Here is an 18,306-nt window from a genome sequence, read left to right on the forward strand (position 1 = left end):
CTCTCGCCCTTTGCTCAAAAAAAAAAATCAGTAATACTGCTATCCAGTTGCAACAAATCATCATCCAAAGGTAATAATAAATTAGATAGGCCCCAAAAAAAGTTGTTCAAGAAGACGAAGAAGAAGAAGAAGAAGAAGTGCAAGGAGCAAATCTACTGAATTTCGATCAAATCTACTGTTTAACCTTCGAAATTCGAATCGAAACTTAATTCCGAGCCATATAGAAACGTCGAAATTTCGCGGAATTTCGTCGGAAATGAGAAAGCTGGTTGGTGAGTATTCATTCGTTCGTTCAGGTGGAGAGGAAGCGGTGGATGGCGGGGGTGAAGGCTTGGGCGACGGCGGCCCAGGCGGCCTGCGTGGGGTGCACGTCGTCCCAGTAGAAGTGCCGCTCCGGGTCGTCGCACACCGTGTACTGCTTGTTGCCGGCTTCGTCCTCCTGCCCGCAGTGGCCGTCCGCCGTGAACGTCTCGCAGCACGGCCGCAGCCGCACCGGGAACTTGTCGTCGGCGGCGGCGGTGATGAGGTTGAGGAAGGGGGTGTGGAGGTCGAGGAGGAGGAAGGTGGTGTTGGCGGGGTCGAGGTCGTGGAGGACGGAGCGGAGGGCGGCGTTGTGCTGGTCGGACCCGGCGTTGGCCAGCGTGTCGCAGCCGGAGTAGTTGAGCAGCCGCGTGAAGTACGGGGTGCAGCCCATGGGGTGGAGGTTGGTCACCACCACCTTCTTCATCCCTACCTCGTCGCGCAGCCGCCGGAGTTGCTCCCGCAGCCCCCTCACCACCGTCGGGATGTACGCGATCGCCGCCTCCTGTTCATACATGCATGTTCAGAGAGGAGATATGATATATAGATCGAGATGGCCGGTGTGGTTGTATTGCAATTGCAGCTTACGCTTGTGCCGTTGTTCTTGTCTACGACGGCGGAGTAGTCGTTGCCGGAGACGACGACGAGCGCGACGCCGGTGGGGCCGCAGCCGCGCAGCTGCTTCTGGAACAGGTCGATCTGCGAGCTGATGTTGCGCTGGAAGTAGCCCGTGTCCAGCACGCCCGACCCGCCCACCGCGAAGTTCATCCCGCGCGACGCCACCTCGCCGCCGTGCCCGCCGCGCCGCCGCAGCTTGTACGCCACCGGCGTCGCGATGCCAACGGCCGAAGCTGCACCCGCCAATATTTTAAATTCAACCATACTACGTACCAGTTAAAACCTTATTACTATTATCTCTGTTATAAAAACAAACAAATAAACACTGCAAAATACTTTAATGGTTAAGGTTAGCTTTCAGCCAGATAATTGTATGGCACATTATCTGACATGATAGATGCACGCACGCGCGCGTGCTGTTTAATTACTCTCTACAAATGTGCAGGATACATTAGCTTTTACTAGTTGTTGAGAGAGTGATTAAAAATAAATAAAATACTGCCGGCACATGAGATGCGGTATGGAACATACGCACGTCAGTAGAGCAGGTGAGAGCGAATTCAGCTTTTAGTTTAGTTTGCCTCCAATAGCTAGGCTGCAACTAAACATGAATGCTGCTCAACCTCTTAAACTAGTCTGAAGAACACTAGGAAGGAACTTACCTCTAAAAACAAGTGCTACTTGTATAGAAAAAGAGAGAGTTCATCAAATACTAGCCAGTTTAATTTTAGTACATCTTTTAAGACAACAATTAATTAGATAAAACTGATAAATGCTGAATGCAAATTAAACACAGAGGATCTATATATCATCTCTTCAGAAACGGCGCGCGACAGGACTGTTACTGATATACAGTTAGGCTGTGTTTAGATCTAAAGTTTGGATCCAAACTTCAGTCCTTTTCCATCACATCAACCTGTCATACACACACAACTTTTCAATCACATCATCTTCAATTTCAACCAAAATCCAAACTTTGCGCTGAAAAACACAGCCTTAGTTATTGTTTTGAAGGGCAGGGTACAGTTGATTGTGACGCCTCACCATAACTTGCTTAGTTGTTCACTAGATTTGCAACCAAAATGTCGGTTCGATTGATAAATGTGTTTTATGTTTTGGACATGTACATGTCAAGCCTAATTAAGCGAGGAGTGAGAGCAATAACAGTAACAATAGGACAGGGCGTGCTAATTTGGAGACCTATTATAGGGTAGGTAAAAAGAAAGAGAATAATACAGACGTCGTCACTATGCAGTGCAGGCATGGACTAGCTGCAGCCTGAGGCTTTTATGCATGTGCGGTCAGTTAAGTCGGCATGAAAAAACAAACAAAGAATGAATGAATGATGAATGAATTATCCAGATGCGATGAACTGAGTCAATTTCCATCCGCGAAAAAGAGCCAATATAATGCAAAGATTCTTCTTTTAGTTAGTTACTCCTATTTGCCTATCATTGTGATTTTTGTGATCACCTATATATATTTTGGTTAGAAACGAAAATGATGTACAGTCTGCCTATGAAAAATTTTGAGTGGTAAATTTCCATTGTGCAGGTTGTAAAATGAGTGACTAGTAGTAGTCTGTCTGTATAAAAGGCACGTACTCCAGTACATATATGGGCCTGTTTAGTTGATGAAATGAAAATTTTAGATGTCACATCGGATGTTTGATCATATGTCGGAAAGGGTTTTCGGACACGAATGAAAAAAACTAATTTCATAACTCGTATGGAAACCGCGAGAAGAATCTTTTGAGCCTAATTAAGCCGTTATTAGCACATGTGGGTTGTTGTAGCACTTATGACTAATCATGGATTAATTAGGTTTAAAAGATTCATTTCGTGATTTACATATAAACTGTGCAATTAGTTTTTCTTTTTATCTATATTTAATATTCTATACCTATGTACAGAGATTTGATATAATGTTTTTGCGAAAAGTTTTTTAAGGAACTAGACAGGGCCATATGTTCACTTTGGTCTTGGGAGGCTGGCCGGGCTGGCGCAGCAGCAGCGGAGGATGGAATTAAATTCGGTTAGCAGCCACTGGCCCAACGAACCCGGGCGACATCAATGCAATATTGCCATCCTCCACCTAGCATAGCAGCAGCTTGATCGATAGTGATACTCCTTGTATGAACATTAATTATAGTTTATACCCCTACATGAACATGAGGTTGTATGTATTTTGTTGATTGGTTTTTCAGAGAGCGTTTAGTTTAATTTTGGTCGTAGGTACGATATATGGGATATGGCGCTGTAATATGCATGACCAAGAGAATGTACAGATCGATATAATGTAGCATGACATGTACAGTACGTATGACAGTAGGAGTAATTAATTAGCATAGCATGAAGATATATAGAGAGAGATGGCGGAGGCGTGGGCGTACCAACGAAGTCGGTGAGGACGCGGCCGTCGGAGAAGCGGCCGGTGGGGTGTCGCGGGAAGGTGATGCCGTAGGGGTAGTACCAGGCGTGGGTCAGCTCCCTCCCAAGGTTACCCAGGTTTCCCGTGTCCGCGTACGAGTCGCCAAACACCCACAGCTGCTTCCTGTACCCTTCGCCGTCGCCGTCGCCGCCGGGGCAACTGCCATGATCACTTCCTCCTTTGCCGACCGGCGCCGGAGACGACTCATCAGCCGTAGCCACCACCACCTCGACACCACCTATACGTCACATTATGGGAGTTGAGGTTTCAGCAGTAAATGAATTTGAGTAGTAGATAGCTAGAATTTAATACTAGTAAAAGTGGGGGAGCAGATATGGAGGGCAGAGCATGCAGCTTACAGTTACAGCAGAGGAGGAGGAGGAGGACCACCATCATCACCGTGGTCGCCGGCAAACTAGTCCGGCGCCGTATGAGCGTGCTGCTCTCCTCCTCCATGCCCGATAGATCTCTCACAGAGTCACATTGTCTGTGTGCACTTGCTAGCTAGTACGTGTGTGTGAGAGTGAGAGAGAGATCGGAGGAGGCAGCTGGCGCAGCGGCAGGCAGATCAGAGATGACAAGAGCAATTGATAGTGTGAGAGGAGAGGGGGTGGTGGCGCGATCGATTTGCGTTGGTGTGGAGGTGTAAATATAGGCAGCCCAGCCGCCAGCTCGGGATGTCAATGTCACTGTCACTCTGCACCCAAAGCGCAAAGAAAACAAAATCGATCGCTGCCCCCATTTCCCCGTCTTGCTGGGAATGGGTTCTTAGTTTTTCTTTTTATCTATATTTAATATTCTATACCTATGTCCAAAGATTTGATATGATGTTTTTGCGAAAAGTTTTTTAAGGAACTAGACAGGGCCATATGTTCACTTTGGTCTTGGGAGGCTGACCGGGCTGGCGCAGCAGCAGCGGAGGATGGAATTAAATTCGGTTAGCAGCCACTGGCCCAACGAACCCGGGCGACATCAATGCAATATTGCCATCCTCCACCTAGCATAGCAGCAGCTTGATCGATAACATGATAGTGATACTCCTTGTATGAACATTAATTATAGTTTATACCCCTACATGAACATGAGGTTGTATGTATTTTGTTGATTGGTTTTTCAGAGAGCGTTTAGTTTAATTTTGGTCGTAGGTACGATATATAGGATATGGCGCTGTAATATGCATGACCAAGAGAATGTACAGATCGATATAATGTAGCATGACATGTACAGTACGTATGACAGTAGTCGTATTAATCGCCTGGATGTGCTAGCGTCTAACAGTCACCAACCCTACTGGCCCATCTCCTCCATTACCCACTGTCGGATTCCAATTAAGCACTGCATTCACACCGGCCACTCTTTCAGTTTGCAGATGCATTCAACCATCCAGAAAATCACCATCAATAAACTTAATAATATCATATACTACATCCTAAAATACATGAAGAATTTAATTTGGACTAGTGCATTACTAGCACTCTAGCACCAAGCAAGCAACACATAACAACGTGGTGGTTGGTTTAATTTGGACTCTCCCCTGCAGCCTCTTTCTCTAGCTAGCTGCTTCAATTCCTGACCTCTCATTCTCCAAAACGAGAGTACGGTCTGGTCAAGAACAGAACAGAGATGCAATGCATCAGTAGATCATGCATACAATTAGTGATGAGGGATTAGTAACGGCCGGCACGCGTGGCAGATTGGGGTATATGCTCTGGTTGCAGAAGCGAGAGAGAAGAAGCGTCCAAGCCCAAAGAGTCAGGCCTAGCAGCAGCACACCGTTTTCCAGTTTCCCTCCTTCCCATGAAATATACTATGTGTTTCATCCACCTAAACAAAATTCAGAATGTACACTTTGGTCGCAGAATCTTGCCTTTCAGGAATGCATGCTCGCCATATGCATTTGCTCATGCGTTCCACTCATAATAAAGCGGCTTAATTCCCCATCTTTGCTCCTACTAACCTTGCTGCTTCTAGCTAGTGTTGTTATCAGGCGCCCATGCTTCATTCTTGAGCTACTTGTAGATAGCATCTCCAGCAAATAAATGATGTCTAGCTAAATCGATCAGTGTGTGATGCTACATATTTATATATAATTCGGAACTTAATTTGAAAGCTATATTTCGAGCCGGACGCTTCTAGGATGTTTCTAATATCCAACGAATGAATGGCAAATTACTCTGCCTGCATGGCCACTTTGCTGCGCCTTCCCAGGTAAAACCAAAAGGATATTAGTACTAGTAGTCGGCCCAATGCAGAAACTTGTAAAATTACACTGCCAATTCCTGCTGTAAAGCTGGTGCATGTATGTTCAGAATCTGTGAGTTATGAGTATTTGTTTGTTTTGCAATATTCATGCGCTAGGCATATTGGTACACTCCAAGTCTGTTTGGTGCGCAAATAATTCAGTAAAGGCTGCCTAGTGCTTACTGTTCTTTTTGCCGGAATGCCGAAGAAGGTCATTCAATGTAATTAAGATAGGAAGAAAATGTTACAAGAAAAGTTTTACATCGATAGCTGGCTGTCGAGTAGTAAGGATGTGCACCAGAGCACACGCCCCAAACCATGTGCCAACCATCCAAACGCATACTAATGAGATGGAAGTGCTTACTGTACTTAATCGACAAGACTGAAATAGGTAACGGCAATACCAAAGTTTTGGCACCACCGAAGTTATTTATCTACCAAGACAGGCACAGCTCGACCCACGAGGAACACAATTAATCAGCATGGTGATTCAGCAAGGATATCATCATGTCACCAGCAAGTACTACTAGCAGATGCTGCTGAACATTTATCAATAATTTGCAATTCATCAGAATAAATGATATGATACAATTTCTGCAGTACACAACAATGCCAAGATATCTCTGCTTGTGCCCAAAAAAAAAGATATATTTGCATGCCAATTCTGACACAATCACATCAGAGTTCAGAGAGAGAGAGAGAGAGAGATGACACTGATCCGGTTACATTTTCATTGTGCGTTGAAGAGTAGCTCCTTGGCATATGCCAGAACCTTAGGAACATCAACAGTCCAAGCAACCGAGATCGGAGAGTAACCAGTCCACGGGTTGTCTGAATTCCACCTGCATACACCAATGCAACAGTTAAGCAGATGATCAATTGCAAATGCATATATATCCAGCCTCTCTGAATAAATAGACAGTAACAATCTCTGCATCTTCTTACTTCTTCAGTCCCATGTCCATGGAAGTATGCCCCTTGCAGATGCCCTGGGTCTCAACCCTCACCACGCCCTTCTTGAACGTGAAGTACTCGGGGTGAACTAGCGCGGTGAAACTCACAGGATCATGGAGAAAAAGAGCTGAAGAAATCACACAAATGTGAGCTGGAACGTTAATTTCCCAAAGCCTGAACTTGTAAGAAGGAAAGGAGAGATGTTTCATGTGCGGACCATCGACGCCGTAGGAGTGGACATGCCAGTCTCTGTAGAACTTGCAGATGTCACAAAGGAATTGTGCGTGCTTCCCTTTCGAGTTCCTTAGCTCCAACATATCCTTGTCTGCAATTTTTTGTACATGTTTAATGCATGTCACCTGGTGAGTTGGTTATCCAGCACTACTGTCAAAGTTCACACTGAAGGTGCAAAGTTGAAATGATAGGCTGATCATGAACCTGTGAAGTAGACTTGGGTTGTTATGTTAAGGCCAACTACGTAGATATCTGCCCCAGAAGTGAAAACTATGTCAGCTGCTTCTGGGTCGCTATGGATCTGTGGATAACAGAGGAAGTAAATATTTCGTCAGTTTTATGACGGCTTTCTTCTCACCGAAATTCAGAGTTTGGTAATTAATAGTAAAATTAAACGATAGTGTCCTTTCAGACTTTTAGTACAGATTCTCGAGTATAAGAACAGATGTAAAGGCAACCATCTTAATTGCAAGGAAATCTTTTTGTAATTGTGCTGTTGGCTATAAGAAACTATTTGAAGCTAATGGATAAACTTTAGGCAATGCAAGAGGGGGAAAAAATGCAGAAACAGAGCAACATTATAGACAAAACCGAAGTTGATTTGCAGAAGCAGACAAGTGTAGTAGTAACAAAATTACATTTGCTTCAGCTGAAGGGGTGGCATTCCCAGCTGCAAAGAAAGCTCCACCCAGCACAACTATCCTCTTAACCTTGCTTGCAAAGGAGGAGTCTTTCTTCATGGCCTGAGAAAGAAATAAAGCAAAAGTGTTACTGCCAGAAATAAGGTTTTGGTCCTAGTAAGTAGAGTATTAATTAAGAGGCGTTAGAGAAAGCACATATTACATACCAATGCGATATTAGTGAGAGGGCCCAAGGCGAGTACAGAGATCTCTCCTGGAGATTCTGATACCTTATCAACCAGAAACTCTGCAGCTGACTGCTCAACTTTGTTGGTGGTGGTAGGATCAGGAAAGGACGTGTTACCAAGTCCATCCGATCCATGAACAAAATCAGCAACGTGAGGTTTCCCTCCCTGCAACACACAAAGGTTGGCTTTATTTATACAGAAATCCACTGCATAGCTGAATAAACAAGGCAACTTGAGGAAAAGGCGATGGATTGTGAATATTCGCGAAGTGGTATACCAGAGCTTTTTCAGCAAATGCTCTGAAGATTTGCACAGCACTAACTAACTTAATTTGTCAAAAGAAAAAAAAGAGAAGTGCACTTTTGCATGTAAAACAGGCACAAATATAGAAGCTGCAGGAGATGTAAAAGTGCAGGAAAGGTTCGAGCTTGACTAGAATGATTCAGTCAGTAAAAGCGTTGATGATATAATATGGCAATTAATTAACCACTGATGCATATACATATGTGCGAAATGATAGAATGAAGAAATAATTAGCAATTAGAGTGGAGTAGTAGTAAGTGAAATGGAGTACAACATGTAAATACCTTACCTTGAGAGGCTCAGCGCTGCCCTCTGCTACCGGCACCTCAGGACGGCCTGCTCTGTCGCACTGTACATGAACAATTTTCAGTTGAGTAATCTCATTAATTTGATAAAGCAGGTAAGGCGAGGCAAAGGGGGCATGGTGAAAGAAAGAAAAGAAAATAAGCTTGCCAGGATGAGGGCATTGCGGGTGGCGTGGGAGGTAGTGCAGTTGCCGAAGATGGTGGTGAGTCCGACGACCTTCACGCCGGGAGCTTCGAACGCCATCATGATCGCCACGCTGTCATCTGGGAATTGATATGAATTAGTAATTGTCAAGATGGATGGATGGATCACAGTCACAGATGCAGGTAGGAGAAGTGGAGAAATCAGAATTAGTGTACCGATCCCTGGATCCGTGTCGATGATGACCTTCTCCTCCGTCGGCGGGATCCGATGGCCGTTCCTGGCTTCCATCGCCGCCTCCTGCAGATCCATGGTCGATCGATGGGTTGGTTCCTGATGAGTTGGATGGAGGCAGCAGGGCGGGGATGAATTGGCGATCACAACAACTGGGGGAGACGACGACGATGACGATGATTTGACAGATGGTATAATACTAGTAGAGTAGGGGGGCGGCGCGCAGGGAGGAGAGGGTGGCGCTGACTGTGCCGTCCGATCTGTAACTGGAACAGCAAGGAAGACGGGATAGATAGCTAAGCTGTCGTCTTTCCCTACCTAACGTAGGTGCGTATACGTACGTTACGTCTCGGGTCTGGATGGTGCACATTCACATGGATGGATCTCATCACAGAATATACTGCACGCTCCGTCTTATTAATCTTATTAATCTGCCATGCCACACATCACACGGGGATTAAGGTAAGATTAATAGCAATCCTATATTAGCCCATACCAGCTACAATCGGAAGTAATGCACACCTTATCCAACCTTCTTTCTTTTTTTTTCTTTTGAGAAAATAATACATACCCAGGTGTCCACACCACGCGCACGCACACGCACCCCACACATATGAGCACCTCCAAAAATTTGTACCGGCATATCTTGAGATTGACAAAGTCATCATAAACGCCTCACTGTCGATGGATACGTTGCCTACCACTGAAAAAATAATTAGCCATAAATGTGAGCACCCAAATTCGAACTCGGGTGGACTAGTTCCACCACAAAGAACTAACCAGTTCAGCTAATCTTCTTTCTCTTTTCCCATTTAAAACTTTTAACTGAGGATTTGGAAGATTTGAAAACTTTTTAAGTTTAGATTTGAAACTTCCAACTTAGAATTAAAAACTTCCAACTCAAGGTATGAAAACATTCAACTCACATTTTGAAACATTTAACTCAGATTTAAAAACTTTCAACTTAAAATTTTAAACTTCCAATTCAAAATTTTAAAAATCAGCTCAAAATTTAATAGTTTTAATTTATTTTTTTACCACTCAACTATTTTATGATTTTTATCATAGAAAATTAAACATGAAGGGGGCTTGCCGCAGCTAGCGCTGAGACACGTCAGTTGCATCCCTGGCATAGCTAATAGGAAACCCCAAGATTAACATTCTATAGGTGTAAACATGTGCCGTGTCATTGACGAACTTTCACTTGTCTTTTTAATAACTATTACTACTATATATACCTGAGTAAGTTTTAGTGATTTTTGCTACCGTTTTCTTCCACAACCATGGAGCCCGGGGTTGGCTCCAAGGGTGAGCTCGACAACCATGAATTGAACCTAGAAGACCTTGAGGATGCCAAGATGCAACAATCTCGACGGTGACTTGGGCAGGCGAGCATGAGATGGCTATAGTTGAGCTCGGGGGAAAAGGTGATAGAGAAAAGGAGATTAGAGGGCATCAAGGTCATTTCCAACCTGTCTTGCTGACAGCGAAGAGCCTAAGAATGGCAAAACCGAAAACAACCTAGTGGGTCTGGATGGCAAATAATCAAATATGATGAAGAGAATGACATTTGGGAATGCACACTTAAAGAGGATGGCAAATAGTTTAAAAAAAACCCCAACTTTCAGAGGGGGGGGGGTTGTGAATAATTTTTGGTTGGTTTGATCTTTTAGATTATATAGGGGCTGTTCGACAGGCTGACTGCGAGAGCTGCAGCTGCGCACAGTGAGTGCGGCACTGTTCGTGCCGGCTACGGCGTAGCCGCAGCCCTGGCATCCAAACAGGCCCTAGGTTTTTTTTATTTAGAGTTTATATAGTTTTCACAAGGTCTTCAACAAGATTTAGGATAAGCTTGTCTACTGGGTTGCTGATGATCCAATTAGCCGTGCCAATTCTATGGTTTGGGGCACTAGTTTGTTTGGTGATACCGGTTTGTTGATATTTAGGGTGATGAAGATGGTGGCCGATACTCGTTCCTAGTATTTTTTTTGGCGTGCGTCGGAGTTGTTTAGTGTTATACATAACAAGAAGAAGATTATAATTTATTTTTTATTTAATATAATCTGCCTTGCCTAGAAAAAGAAAATAATCACTACACTAGTTAGAGCATGTATGGTGTAGAGAATCTACTACTTAGTTGAGGGGAGGGCAAAACCAAATCCTGAGCAGGAAGTTAAGTAAGGCTGAATCATTCCTTCCTTCGCATGCAGGCCCAAAATATCCCGTCCGTTTGCTCCATCAGCACGGCCACAGCCCAAGGCCATTACTGGGCTGGGCTTGACCTTCACAATCCGAGATGCAGTACTAAGACTGAATTGCCCCTGGACGGAGCGCGGAGACATTGAAAACGTGTGAGGGTAATAAAGTAAGTTCGCGTGCGGAGAAGGGGAGCACGCGACGCGACCACTCCCCTTCTCCGCCTCGTCTTCAGATTCCTTCCCTTTTCCGACCCAAATTACATCTTCCTCCCTTCCGATTCCGACCTCAATATCCACCTTCCCTATCTACCCCGACCACCGCAACCGCAAATCCAATCCAAACCCTAGCTCGCCTCGCCTCTCCGCCTCCGCTCCCCAGATCTCTCCCTCTCGCACGCGTCTCATGGCCGCGAGAGCTCTTCCCGTCTGCGCCATCTAGCCCCACGCACAGCACAGCACAGATCGCCCATGGAGGCTCCCCCGCCGCCGCCGCCCGACTCATGGGAGACCGCCGACCTCGACGAGCCCATGAGCCGCCTCCACCTCCCCTCCGCGCGCCGGGTCTCCTCCTCTCCCGACCTCGCCGACGCCGATGCCGACGACCCGCAGCACCCGTCGTCCGGTCGCCCCGATTCGGTTGACCAGCTCGATCAGTTCCTCCGGGAGGCGCTCGAGAAGCCGAGGGAGCGGCTCTCTGGTATAATATTCGAATCCCCATCCCCCCTGCTGCACCCTCCTCTGCTTCGTATCATAGGCCTAGCTACCCTGTTTCTACAAGCAGTAACAAGTCGCACTTGATTATTAGAGCACTCTTCTTATGTGCATGTTTCGACCTGTATTGCGGGCCGTCGACATCATGTGCAGACTTGCCAACTTGTGATGCCTGAATGCTAGCACTAGTGACGCCTCTTGTCACCATGTTCATCCTTAATTCTGCTGGTTTGGAATGCCTGCCCATATGTGAGCTATCATGCTCTGTTTAATCTGTGCTAACATTGTTGGCCCCATGATTGCACACTGCCTTTGAATTTTTGAATAGGTTTTAGCCACCTAAACTTTGTAAATTGTGAGTTATATTGTACTCCCACCGTCCCTAAATATAAGGGATTTTGGTGGGATGTGACGCATCCTATTTGTACTCCCACCGTCCCTAAATATAAGGGATTTTGGTGGGATGTGACGCACCTGTCTAGATTCGTTGTAATAGGATGCGTCACATCCCACCAAAATCCCTTATATTTAGGGACAGAGGGAGTAATAAAGCATGACATGTAAAGCAATGCCATACATCATGTAGCATTTCTGTCCTGTGGTATCGGACATGCAAGTGAAACGGTGTCAATTACTGCCTTGTCACTTACTGATGTTCTAGGACTTTGTAAAGTTGAATTGGCTTCATCTGCAATTACCTTAACTGGTTAATTTCTTCTGTATTTTTTTCCTTATTCTGCTTGCAATCTTATACTCTCGACTTGGTAATACATTAGCGGATGCATCATACTGTTGTATCTTCATGATTGACTACCTTTCTAACTACAAGTTGTAAGTTGAGAAATGCTTCGTGGCTTGTACCTTACAGCAGTCTTATCTCATTGTAGTGCTAAGGATGGAGCAAGACATTTTGAAGTTCATTCATGACCCTACGCAGACAGAGTTTGACTTCCATGGTCTTCCTACTTCTTACCTGCGTCTTGCTGCACATCGTCTGGCACAGCATTATTTCCTCCAGTCAATTGCTCTACAAGATAACGGCCTTCCTGATGGATCTGGTTCTCGTATCATCCTTCGCAAAACATCAGCTGAGTGCCGGTTGCCTGCTGTGCGCCTATCAGATATTCAAGTTAATCTGCCTCAAGATGAGAGCAACTCTATAGCCAAAGTTGCTATCAAGCAAAGACCTCAGAAGCACTACCATAACAATTCCAGTTCAGGTGCTCACTCTTCTAGAGCCAACCTTCAGAAAAGTGTTGAAGAAAGAAAGGAGGAATACAATAAGGCACGTGCACGGATATTTAATAACAACAGTAGCAGCGGCAATGCTGCTGATGGAAGACCAGGTGATGAAGTAACTTTGCCAAATACTCTCCATAGGTCCAGTTCCTTGGAGCTAAGCTCAGGTAACAGGCTAGGTGAAGGGCCTGAAATTACCCTTGAAAGGAGTTTGACTACTGCCTCGTCTAGCAGCAGGGTAAATAGAAACAAGACTGAGAAGGATCCTGCATTTAATAGAAACAGGCAAAACAACAGGGTGGCGATATTTCGAGACCGTGAGTCAGATCGCAAGGATCCTGATTATGACAGAAGCTATGACAGGTCCGTTTAACGTAATAAACTTTATTTTTGTAACTCTTTAGCTATAGAATGTTTTGCCATTCCACCGTACAGTTCCTATTTATTATTGGTGAACCATTTAGTACTCTCAATATTTCACGTGCATCCTAAACTATCAAAGTAGCTCATGGGTGATCTATGCAATCATCCATATAAGCATTTCATTCATATAACTATTAGATTGCAAATTTAAACTCTAATTCTAAGAGAAGCTTGTGTAAAACACATCAACAGGAGGTAATCATGTGATAATATGTTAAAGATACAAAGAACAATGGGGACTGACTTTCAAACCAAAATGTAACTCTATTAAAACTACCTGTTGACTTTTTTGTTATGTCAGTGAAGACAAGGACTGCCCTTTTGTATCAAGCCAACTCATCATGAATGGCTTTACAGGTACATGCAAAGATTTGATCCTGGATTTGGATTTAATGGAGGTTCATACACTATTCAACCTTTGTATGCCCCTGCTGTTAACTACAACACTGAGTTCCCTCAGCTTGGGTCTCATGGGTCTCCAGTTCCTGTTGAACAGCAGCCTCAGTCAATAGCACAGCATATTCCTGGGCCCTGGTCACCGGCTCAATCGCCTAATGCGATTGGGTACAGACCTCCGGATGGTTCCATGCCACCACCTTACAGTCCTGGTCATGCTGGTGCTCCCATTAGGTCATCTGTTTTTATGCATACTCCCCAACAATTTGCTATGCCTTCACGGCCAGGAGTCACATATGTACATCCACAGGAACCCATGCGTCCATTTGCACAGGTTTGTATCCGTACTTTAGATCCTTGTCGCTTTTCTCATTGTTCAAGTTGAATTGATGTACTACAAGAAATATCATTGTAGAGGTGCGTGAAGTTATTGATAGTTCAATTGTTCATTTGACATAGGATTTACTACCTCTGTCCCAATAAGACTTCACTTTTATACACGAACCTAGACAAGTTTGCCTGTCCTGAGTTGTGTCTAAAAGTGAACTCTTTTTTGGAGGGAAGGTAGTAGTTTTTTCAAGGTACATTTTTGTGACATGAGACTTTTATTATGTTTATACACATGTATTATTGCACATACAACATCTATTCTGATATTTCTTCGATGCAATTTATAGATTATGCATTAACACTCAGCTGATGTGTTCCTTTTTCACTTGTGCAGACTCACCAACAACAACCTGAAGCTAGTTTGCGCTTAGCCCGGCCCCGATGAGGGGCCTGGGCATGCCTGCACCCTGCCAGCGTGCCCTGAATGTGTAAATCGGATGTCATACCCGATTCATTTCTTGCTGGTAGATGGTAGCAGGCATAAAAGAACCGAGAACTACATATCTGAGCTAAACAATCCACTTGATCTTGTTAGCTTGTGGTTCTTGGTGTTGTTGCACCCTGCACATTCAGGTGCAGGAGAGGCACCTTCTTCGTCCTGGAAGTAAATTGCAGACTGTTGCATACGGGACCTCAAGTCCAATGCATAGAAGCTGAGAAATGAAGGGGAGAGCAGTCATGGCTGGCATGATCGGTGCTGTTCTGCTGCTGTTCCTTGCAGTTCAGTTTTGAGATTCAGGAGGGGCACATTGCCCCCTTGAAGTCAAGCACTCAGCGCGGGTGATGAGAAGAGAATCGGCACAACATCTAATATGTGGATATTTATTCAGGACGTGGTTAGTTCAATTCTTGCTGCTATTTGTTTTGCTTATTAGCATCTTTCTCGCTGAAAGTTTTTCTCGACTATTTGCAGCTGCTTGGTCCTTGTCGCTTGCTGAAGCTTCGCCTTCGCCTTCCACCTGAAGTGGCGTCAGATTGACTGGACCGAAGATGCAGCGCTGTAGTCCCCACAGTGAACCTAAGCCCCTCGCTGAGGCTTAATCAGTGTCTGTTATAGATCATTGTAGTTGTAGTTGAGTAACCCCAACTTTGTAACTCCACTCTAGTAAGTTAAAACAATGTACTAAGCTCGATTGCCAATTGTACTAGTAGCACTATATGTATTGTCGTATGGACTGGGATGTCGCAGTTACTGCTTGTACAGTGGAGCTGCGTAACTTTAACCCATTACTACAGCTTTATGCCGCCGATTTTATTAGGTCCCTTTGTGTTCTGTATTGAAATGATGCCATCCTTCCTGCCTGCTACTCACACCCTCTCCATGTTTGTTCTGGTCATAGGGAGGCAGCCAGCAGAGACGAACAAGCAGAAGAGTCAAAGCCAAAGCAACAAAAGGAAGGGAAAGGGAAGGAGATGGAAGGGATGCGATGCCGTCATGATAGCTAGCGAATCTCGTGGTGGCCGGGCCTAACCTTTTGCCATCATTTTCCTTCCACGGCCTACAGAATCCAGCATATCTGCTGCTCTCATGATGCTCTTGCACTGCCTCTGCCTTGCATTAATAGGCTCGCTCCGAGGGCTGGATCAAGTGAAATGATGACCATTCGAGCTGCTCACGTTACCTATGTCAATTCTGCACTGCTGCTCCTTCCTTTTGCTTCTATAAATACCTTACCTTGTGCTGTTGCTGCTTCAATCTTCAGTTCTTCACTAGCAGGAGCTGGAGCTAGAGCTGCATCCATTCCGCTCACATCGCAGCCTCGCAAGGAGGAAGGAGGTGGTTTCTTGACTTGATGTAAGATGCCCTCTGCTTTCCTTTGTTTTCTCTATCTCAATATATATATATGCTCTTTGTTACATAATTCTCCCTATCTTATGAACTGCTTGTATATATGTTGCGATGGATTTAGTAAGATCGAGTGAGGAGGGAGGAGATGGAGAAGGTGAACTCGGAGCTTGTGCTGCAGAACTGCTACATCATGGAGCAGAACCAGAGGCTGAAGAAAGCGGCAGAGCTGCTACACAAGGAGAGGCAGAGGCTTCTCTCCGAGCTCAAGGCCCAGCTCCTCTCCAACCAGCACCGCCAACCTCCCGCTAATGGACATGGACATGGAGACGACGACAAGCCCGCCGCCGGTGGCTGTGGCTCTTCCAACTAGTGTCATTAGCCTTTATAATAAAACATATATTCCGCATGTGTTTTCCTTTGCGAGGTACTCCAGTACATGTCCTGTTAACTGGGTAGGAGTAATATGGTTAGTGCATCATCACAAGCAAATGAACCAAGAGCTCTCCTAACGCTTACTACTCTTGAGACGGCTCTATGTGTTAGCAGTACAATGTTTTGGCATTTTGGCGCCTGTTTATCTAACGGGTAACGACCAGTCTGTGTGCTGCACTGTTTGTTGCCTATGTGGAGGTGTGAAACTGCCCTCAGTTTATTCATGTTCTGCTGGAAATTCCCAATTCTTTGTATGCAATTTGTTTGTGTTCCATTTTTCTTTCTTTTAGAAAAAAACCGAGCATTGTGGGCCTGATCTGTAGGTGGAGAGCCCATCCAGGCCCAGCCCAGTAGACTGGATTGGCCTGAAGAAGCCATGGGCGTAAGCTAAGCTTGCCCAAGCCACTCGCCGATGTCGCTCGCCCCTCCTCCGCAACTCCGCGCTTTCCGCCGCGATGGCGACGCCCCCCTCTTCTTCGCCGCCGGCGAGTCCTCTCGCGCTACATCTCGATCTCGATGCGGGAGGAATCTAGTCTCCGTCTCCTACGGTGGCTTCGCCCGCGCGTGCTGCCTCTTCTCCGCCGCCGGCAGCCGCAGCCGCAGCAAGCAGGTTCGTGCACAACATCTCCAATCCCCCCCCCCCCCCTCTGATTGATTGACTGATTACCTTGCCAGTTGAACCTATTAGCTACTATCTTGCTTGCGCCGAAATCATACGATGGTGTTGAAGAAGGAGAATCATAGAACTGACTAGCCATCCCTGCCTGGATTGGATTTGGGCGAGGGATTAACTTGGCCAAACCCCTTATCTAGCTTGGAAAATTAACTAGTGGGCTTATGTGATACTCCGCATGTGTTGATTTTTTTTCATGGGGAGCATTACATCCAGGATGGTGATTGTTGATGTGATAATCTATTAATCTTATTATATGAACATTTACCCCGCAAAAACAAAAAAAATCTCATGTGAACATTTACAATTAGAATGGTGATTGTTGATGTAGTAATCTTATATGGTATGATGACGATAATATCGTGCTAAACCACCAATCCGATTGCTGTCGAACTGTATAGAGTCATAGGATTCAGTGGTTCTCTTAATTTGGCATGTGATGATAGGCATGCATTACTGCAATAATGCCATTCCACATAGGATTATCTGCTGTTGGTTTGTGTGAGAATCCAAAATTACTCTTGATTCTTCAAAGTTGATAGGCCAACAGAATATCACAATAACAAACCACAACATTTTTTCCTCTCAGGATGAAGCTAGGAAAGCAGTGGAAAATGCCCTGGGGTGGAAGAAGACGGGGCTTCCAAAATTGGGTATGCGAATTGAAAGAAGGCAGCAAAGACTGCCTCCTTCAGCCGGTGGTGGAGGATGGTCTGGAGGAGGTGGTTGGTTCAGGTGGTTCAGCAGTGGAGGTTTCTGGGATGCTGCAAAACAAACTCTTCTTACGATCGTCGGTATTATCGCCGCGGTAAAGACAATTAATATCCTGCACTTTTTGTATGAATGAGTTGTCAACCTAGATGTATTTCTAACTGCTGTGCAATTTCTTTGCAGTTTTTCCTGATTGCAAACTTCAATGTGCTGGTAGCAGCTATTGTAAATTCACTGCTGGCTGTGCTGCGGCAAATTCGGCGTGCACTGTCATTCGTAGCTCAGTGTATTCTTCAGGGCGTACAATCCTCGGCTCCGAGGCGATCATCCCCTTCTCTAGACACTGGCAATCAGGCCGCTGTGGTTGTGAAAGATAGAGTTGGAAAGTCAGCGAAAGAGAGAGTTGTAAGGAAATGGGGGAATGGCGTATAACACAGATCTACCCTGTCTTATGAGCCGCATAATTTTTGTTCTTGCTGTGTTGAGCGCTTTGCGACCACCATAACTTGTTCTATGATCTTGTTTGAGAAGAAAAAACGATAAAAAGAAAGTTATGATGTGCCTCTGCCCAAATTTCATTGTAGTTTCTCCGCTGTTGTCTAGGAGAGAATGTCTTGGGGGTTACAAGTACGTACGCAGCGAACAACTCTTCATCCGCAATTCCATTCCGATCCGATTTCAAGCCATAGTTACCAATGAGGTGAGGTGAGGCCCT

At 45.2% G+C, this 18,306-nt stretch overlaps 4 protein-coding genes across 4 annotated transcripts; 2 read left to right on the forward strand and 2 right to left on the reverse strand.

Moving 5' to 3' along the window:
* Positions 1–47: 47 nt before the first annotated feature.
* LOC4347890 (GDSL esterase/lipase At5g03610) lies at positions 48–3,968 on the reverse strand. Its single transcript, XM_015756550.3, has 4 exons — positions 3,708–3,968; positions 3,311–3,586; positions 889–1,151; positions 48–805 (listed from the first exon to the last, which is right to left on the reverse strand). The coding sequence occupies exons 1-4, from the start codon at positions 3,802–3,804 to the stop codon at positions 293–295; spliced, it is 1,149 nt and encodes a 382-aa protein (XP_015612036.1). The 5' UTR covers positions 3,805–3,968; the 3' UTR covers positions 48–292.
* Positions 3,969–6,090: 2,122 nt separating this feature from the next.
* LOC4347891 (probable uridine nucleosidase 2) lies at positions 6,091–8,907 on the reverse strand. Its single transcript, NM_001422948.1, has 9 exons — positions 8,614–8,907; positions 8,402–8,517; positions 8,238–8,297; positions 7,625–7,810; positions 7,416–7,520; positions 6,982–7,078; positions 6,761–6,868; positions 6,535–6,670; positions 6,091–6,431 (listed from the first exon to the last, which is right to left on the reverse strand). Exons 1-9 carry the CDS (start codon positions 8,705–8,707, stop codon positions 6,320–6,322), a joined length of 1,014 nt encoding a protein of 337 aa, NP_001409877.1. The 5' UTR covers positions 8,708–8,907; the 3' UTR covers positions 6,091–6,319.
* Positions 8,908–11,076: 2,169 nt separating this feature from the next.
* LOC4347892 (uncharacterized) lies at positions 11,077–15,244 on the forward strand. The gene is made up of 5 exons (XM_015756407.3): positions 11,077–11,524; positions 12,426–13,140; positions 13,558–13,930; positions 14,321–14,822; positions 14,900–15,244. Exons 1-4 carry the CDS (start codon positions 11,296–11,298, stop codon positions 14,369–14,371), a joined length of 1,368 nt encoding a protein of 455 aa, XP_015611893.1. The 5' UTR covers positions 11,077–11,295; the 3' UTR covers positions 14,372–14,822; positions 14,900–15,244.
* A 1,362-nt stretch (positions 15,245–16,606) lies between these two features.
* Positions 16,607–18,164, forward strand: LOC136351768 (uncharacterized). The gene is made up of 3 exons (XM_066304068.1): positions 16,607–16,817; positions 17,470–17,688; positions 17,775–18,164. Exons 1-3 carry the CDS (start codon positions 16,620–16,622, stop codon positions 18,021–18,023), a joined length of 666 nt encoding a protein of 221 aa, XP_066160165.1. The 5' UTR covers positions 16,607–16,619; the 3' UTR covers positions 18,024–18,164.
* Positions 18,165–18,306: the final 142 nt, after the last annotated feature.

The sequence above is a fragment of the Oryza sativa genome, chromosome 9, assembly GCF_034140825.1.
Source record: "Oryza sativa Japonica Group chromosome 9, ASM3414082v1".
NCBI classification, from domain to species: domain Eukaryota; kingdom Viridiplantae; phylum Streptophyta; class Magnoliopsida; order Poales; family Poaceae; genus Oryza; species Oryza sativa.

Coding starts and splice junctions, on each gene's coding strand:
- LOC4347891 (NM_001422948.1), bottom strand. CDS start 8,707: ATGGATCTGCAGGAGGCGGCGATGGAAGCCAGGAACGGCCATCGGATC. Junction 8,518..8,613: donor CGACACGGATCCAGGGATCG/GTACACTAATTC, acceptor ATCAATTCCCAG/ATGACAGCGTGGCGATCATG. Junction 7,079..7,415: donor CCCCTTCAGCTGAAGCAAAT/GTAATTTTGTTA, acceptor TGTTATCCACAG/ATCCATAGCGACCCAGAAGC.
- LOC4347890 (XM_015756550.3), bottom strand. CDS start 3,804: ATGGAGGAGGAGAGCAGCACGCTCATACGGCGCCGGACTAGTTTGCCG. Junction 3,587..3,707: donor CCTCCTCCTCTGCTGTAACT/GTAAGCTGCATG, acceptor TGTGACGTATAG/GTGGTGTCGAGGTGGTGGTG. Junction 806..888: donor ACAAGAACAACGGCACAAGC/GTAAGCTGCAAT, acceptor ATGTATGAACAG/GAGGCGGCGATCGCGTACAT.
- LOC4347892 (XM_015756407.3), top strand. CDS start 11,296: ATGGAGGCTCCCCCGCCGCCGCCGCCCGACTCATGGGAGACCGCCGAC. Junction 11,525..12,425: donor GCCGAGGGAGCGGCTCTCTG/GTATAATATTCG, acceptor ATCTCATTGTAG/TGCTAAGGATGGAGCAAGAC. Junction 13,141..13,557: donor TATGACAGAAGCTATGACAG/GTCCGTTTAACG, acceptor ATGGCTTTACAG/GTACATGCAAAGATTTGATC.
- LOC136351768 (XM_066304068.1), top strand. CDS start 16,620: ATGTCGCTCGCCCCTCCTCCGCAACTCCGCGCTTTCCGCCGCGATGGC. Junction 16,818..17,469: donor GCCGCAGCCGCAGCAAGCAG/GTTCGTGCACAA, acceptor TTTTCCTCTCAG/GATGAAGCTAGGAAAGCAGT. Junction 17,689..17,774: donor TCGTCGGTATTATCGCCGCG/GTAAAGACAATT, acceptor ATTTCTTTGCAG/TTTTTCCTGATTGCAAACTT.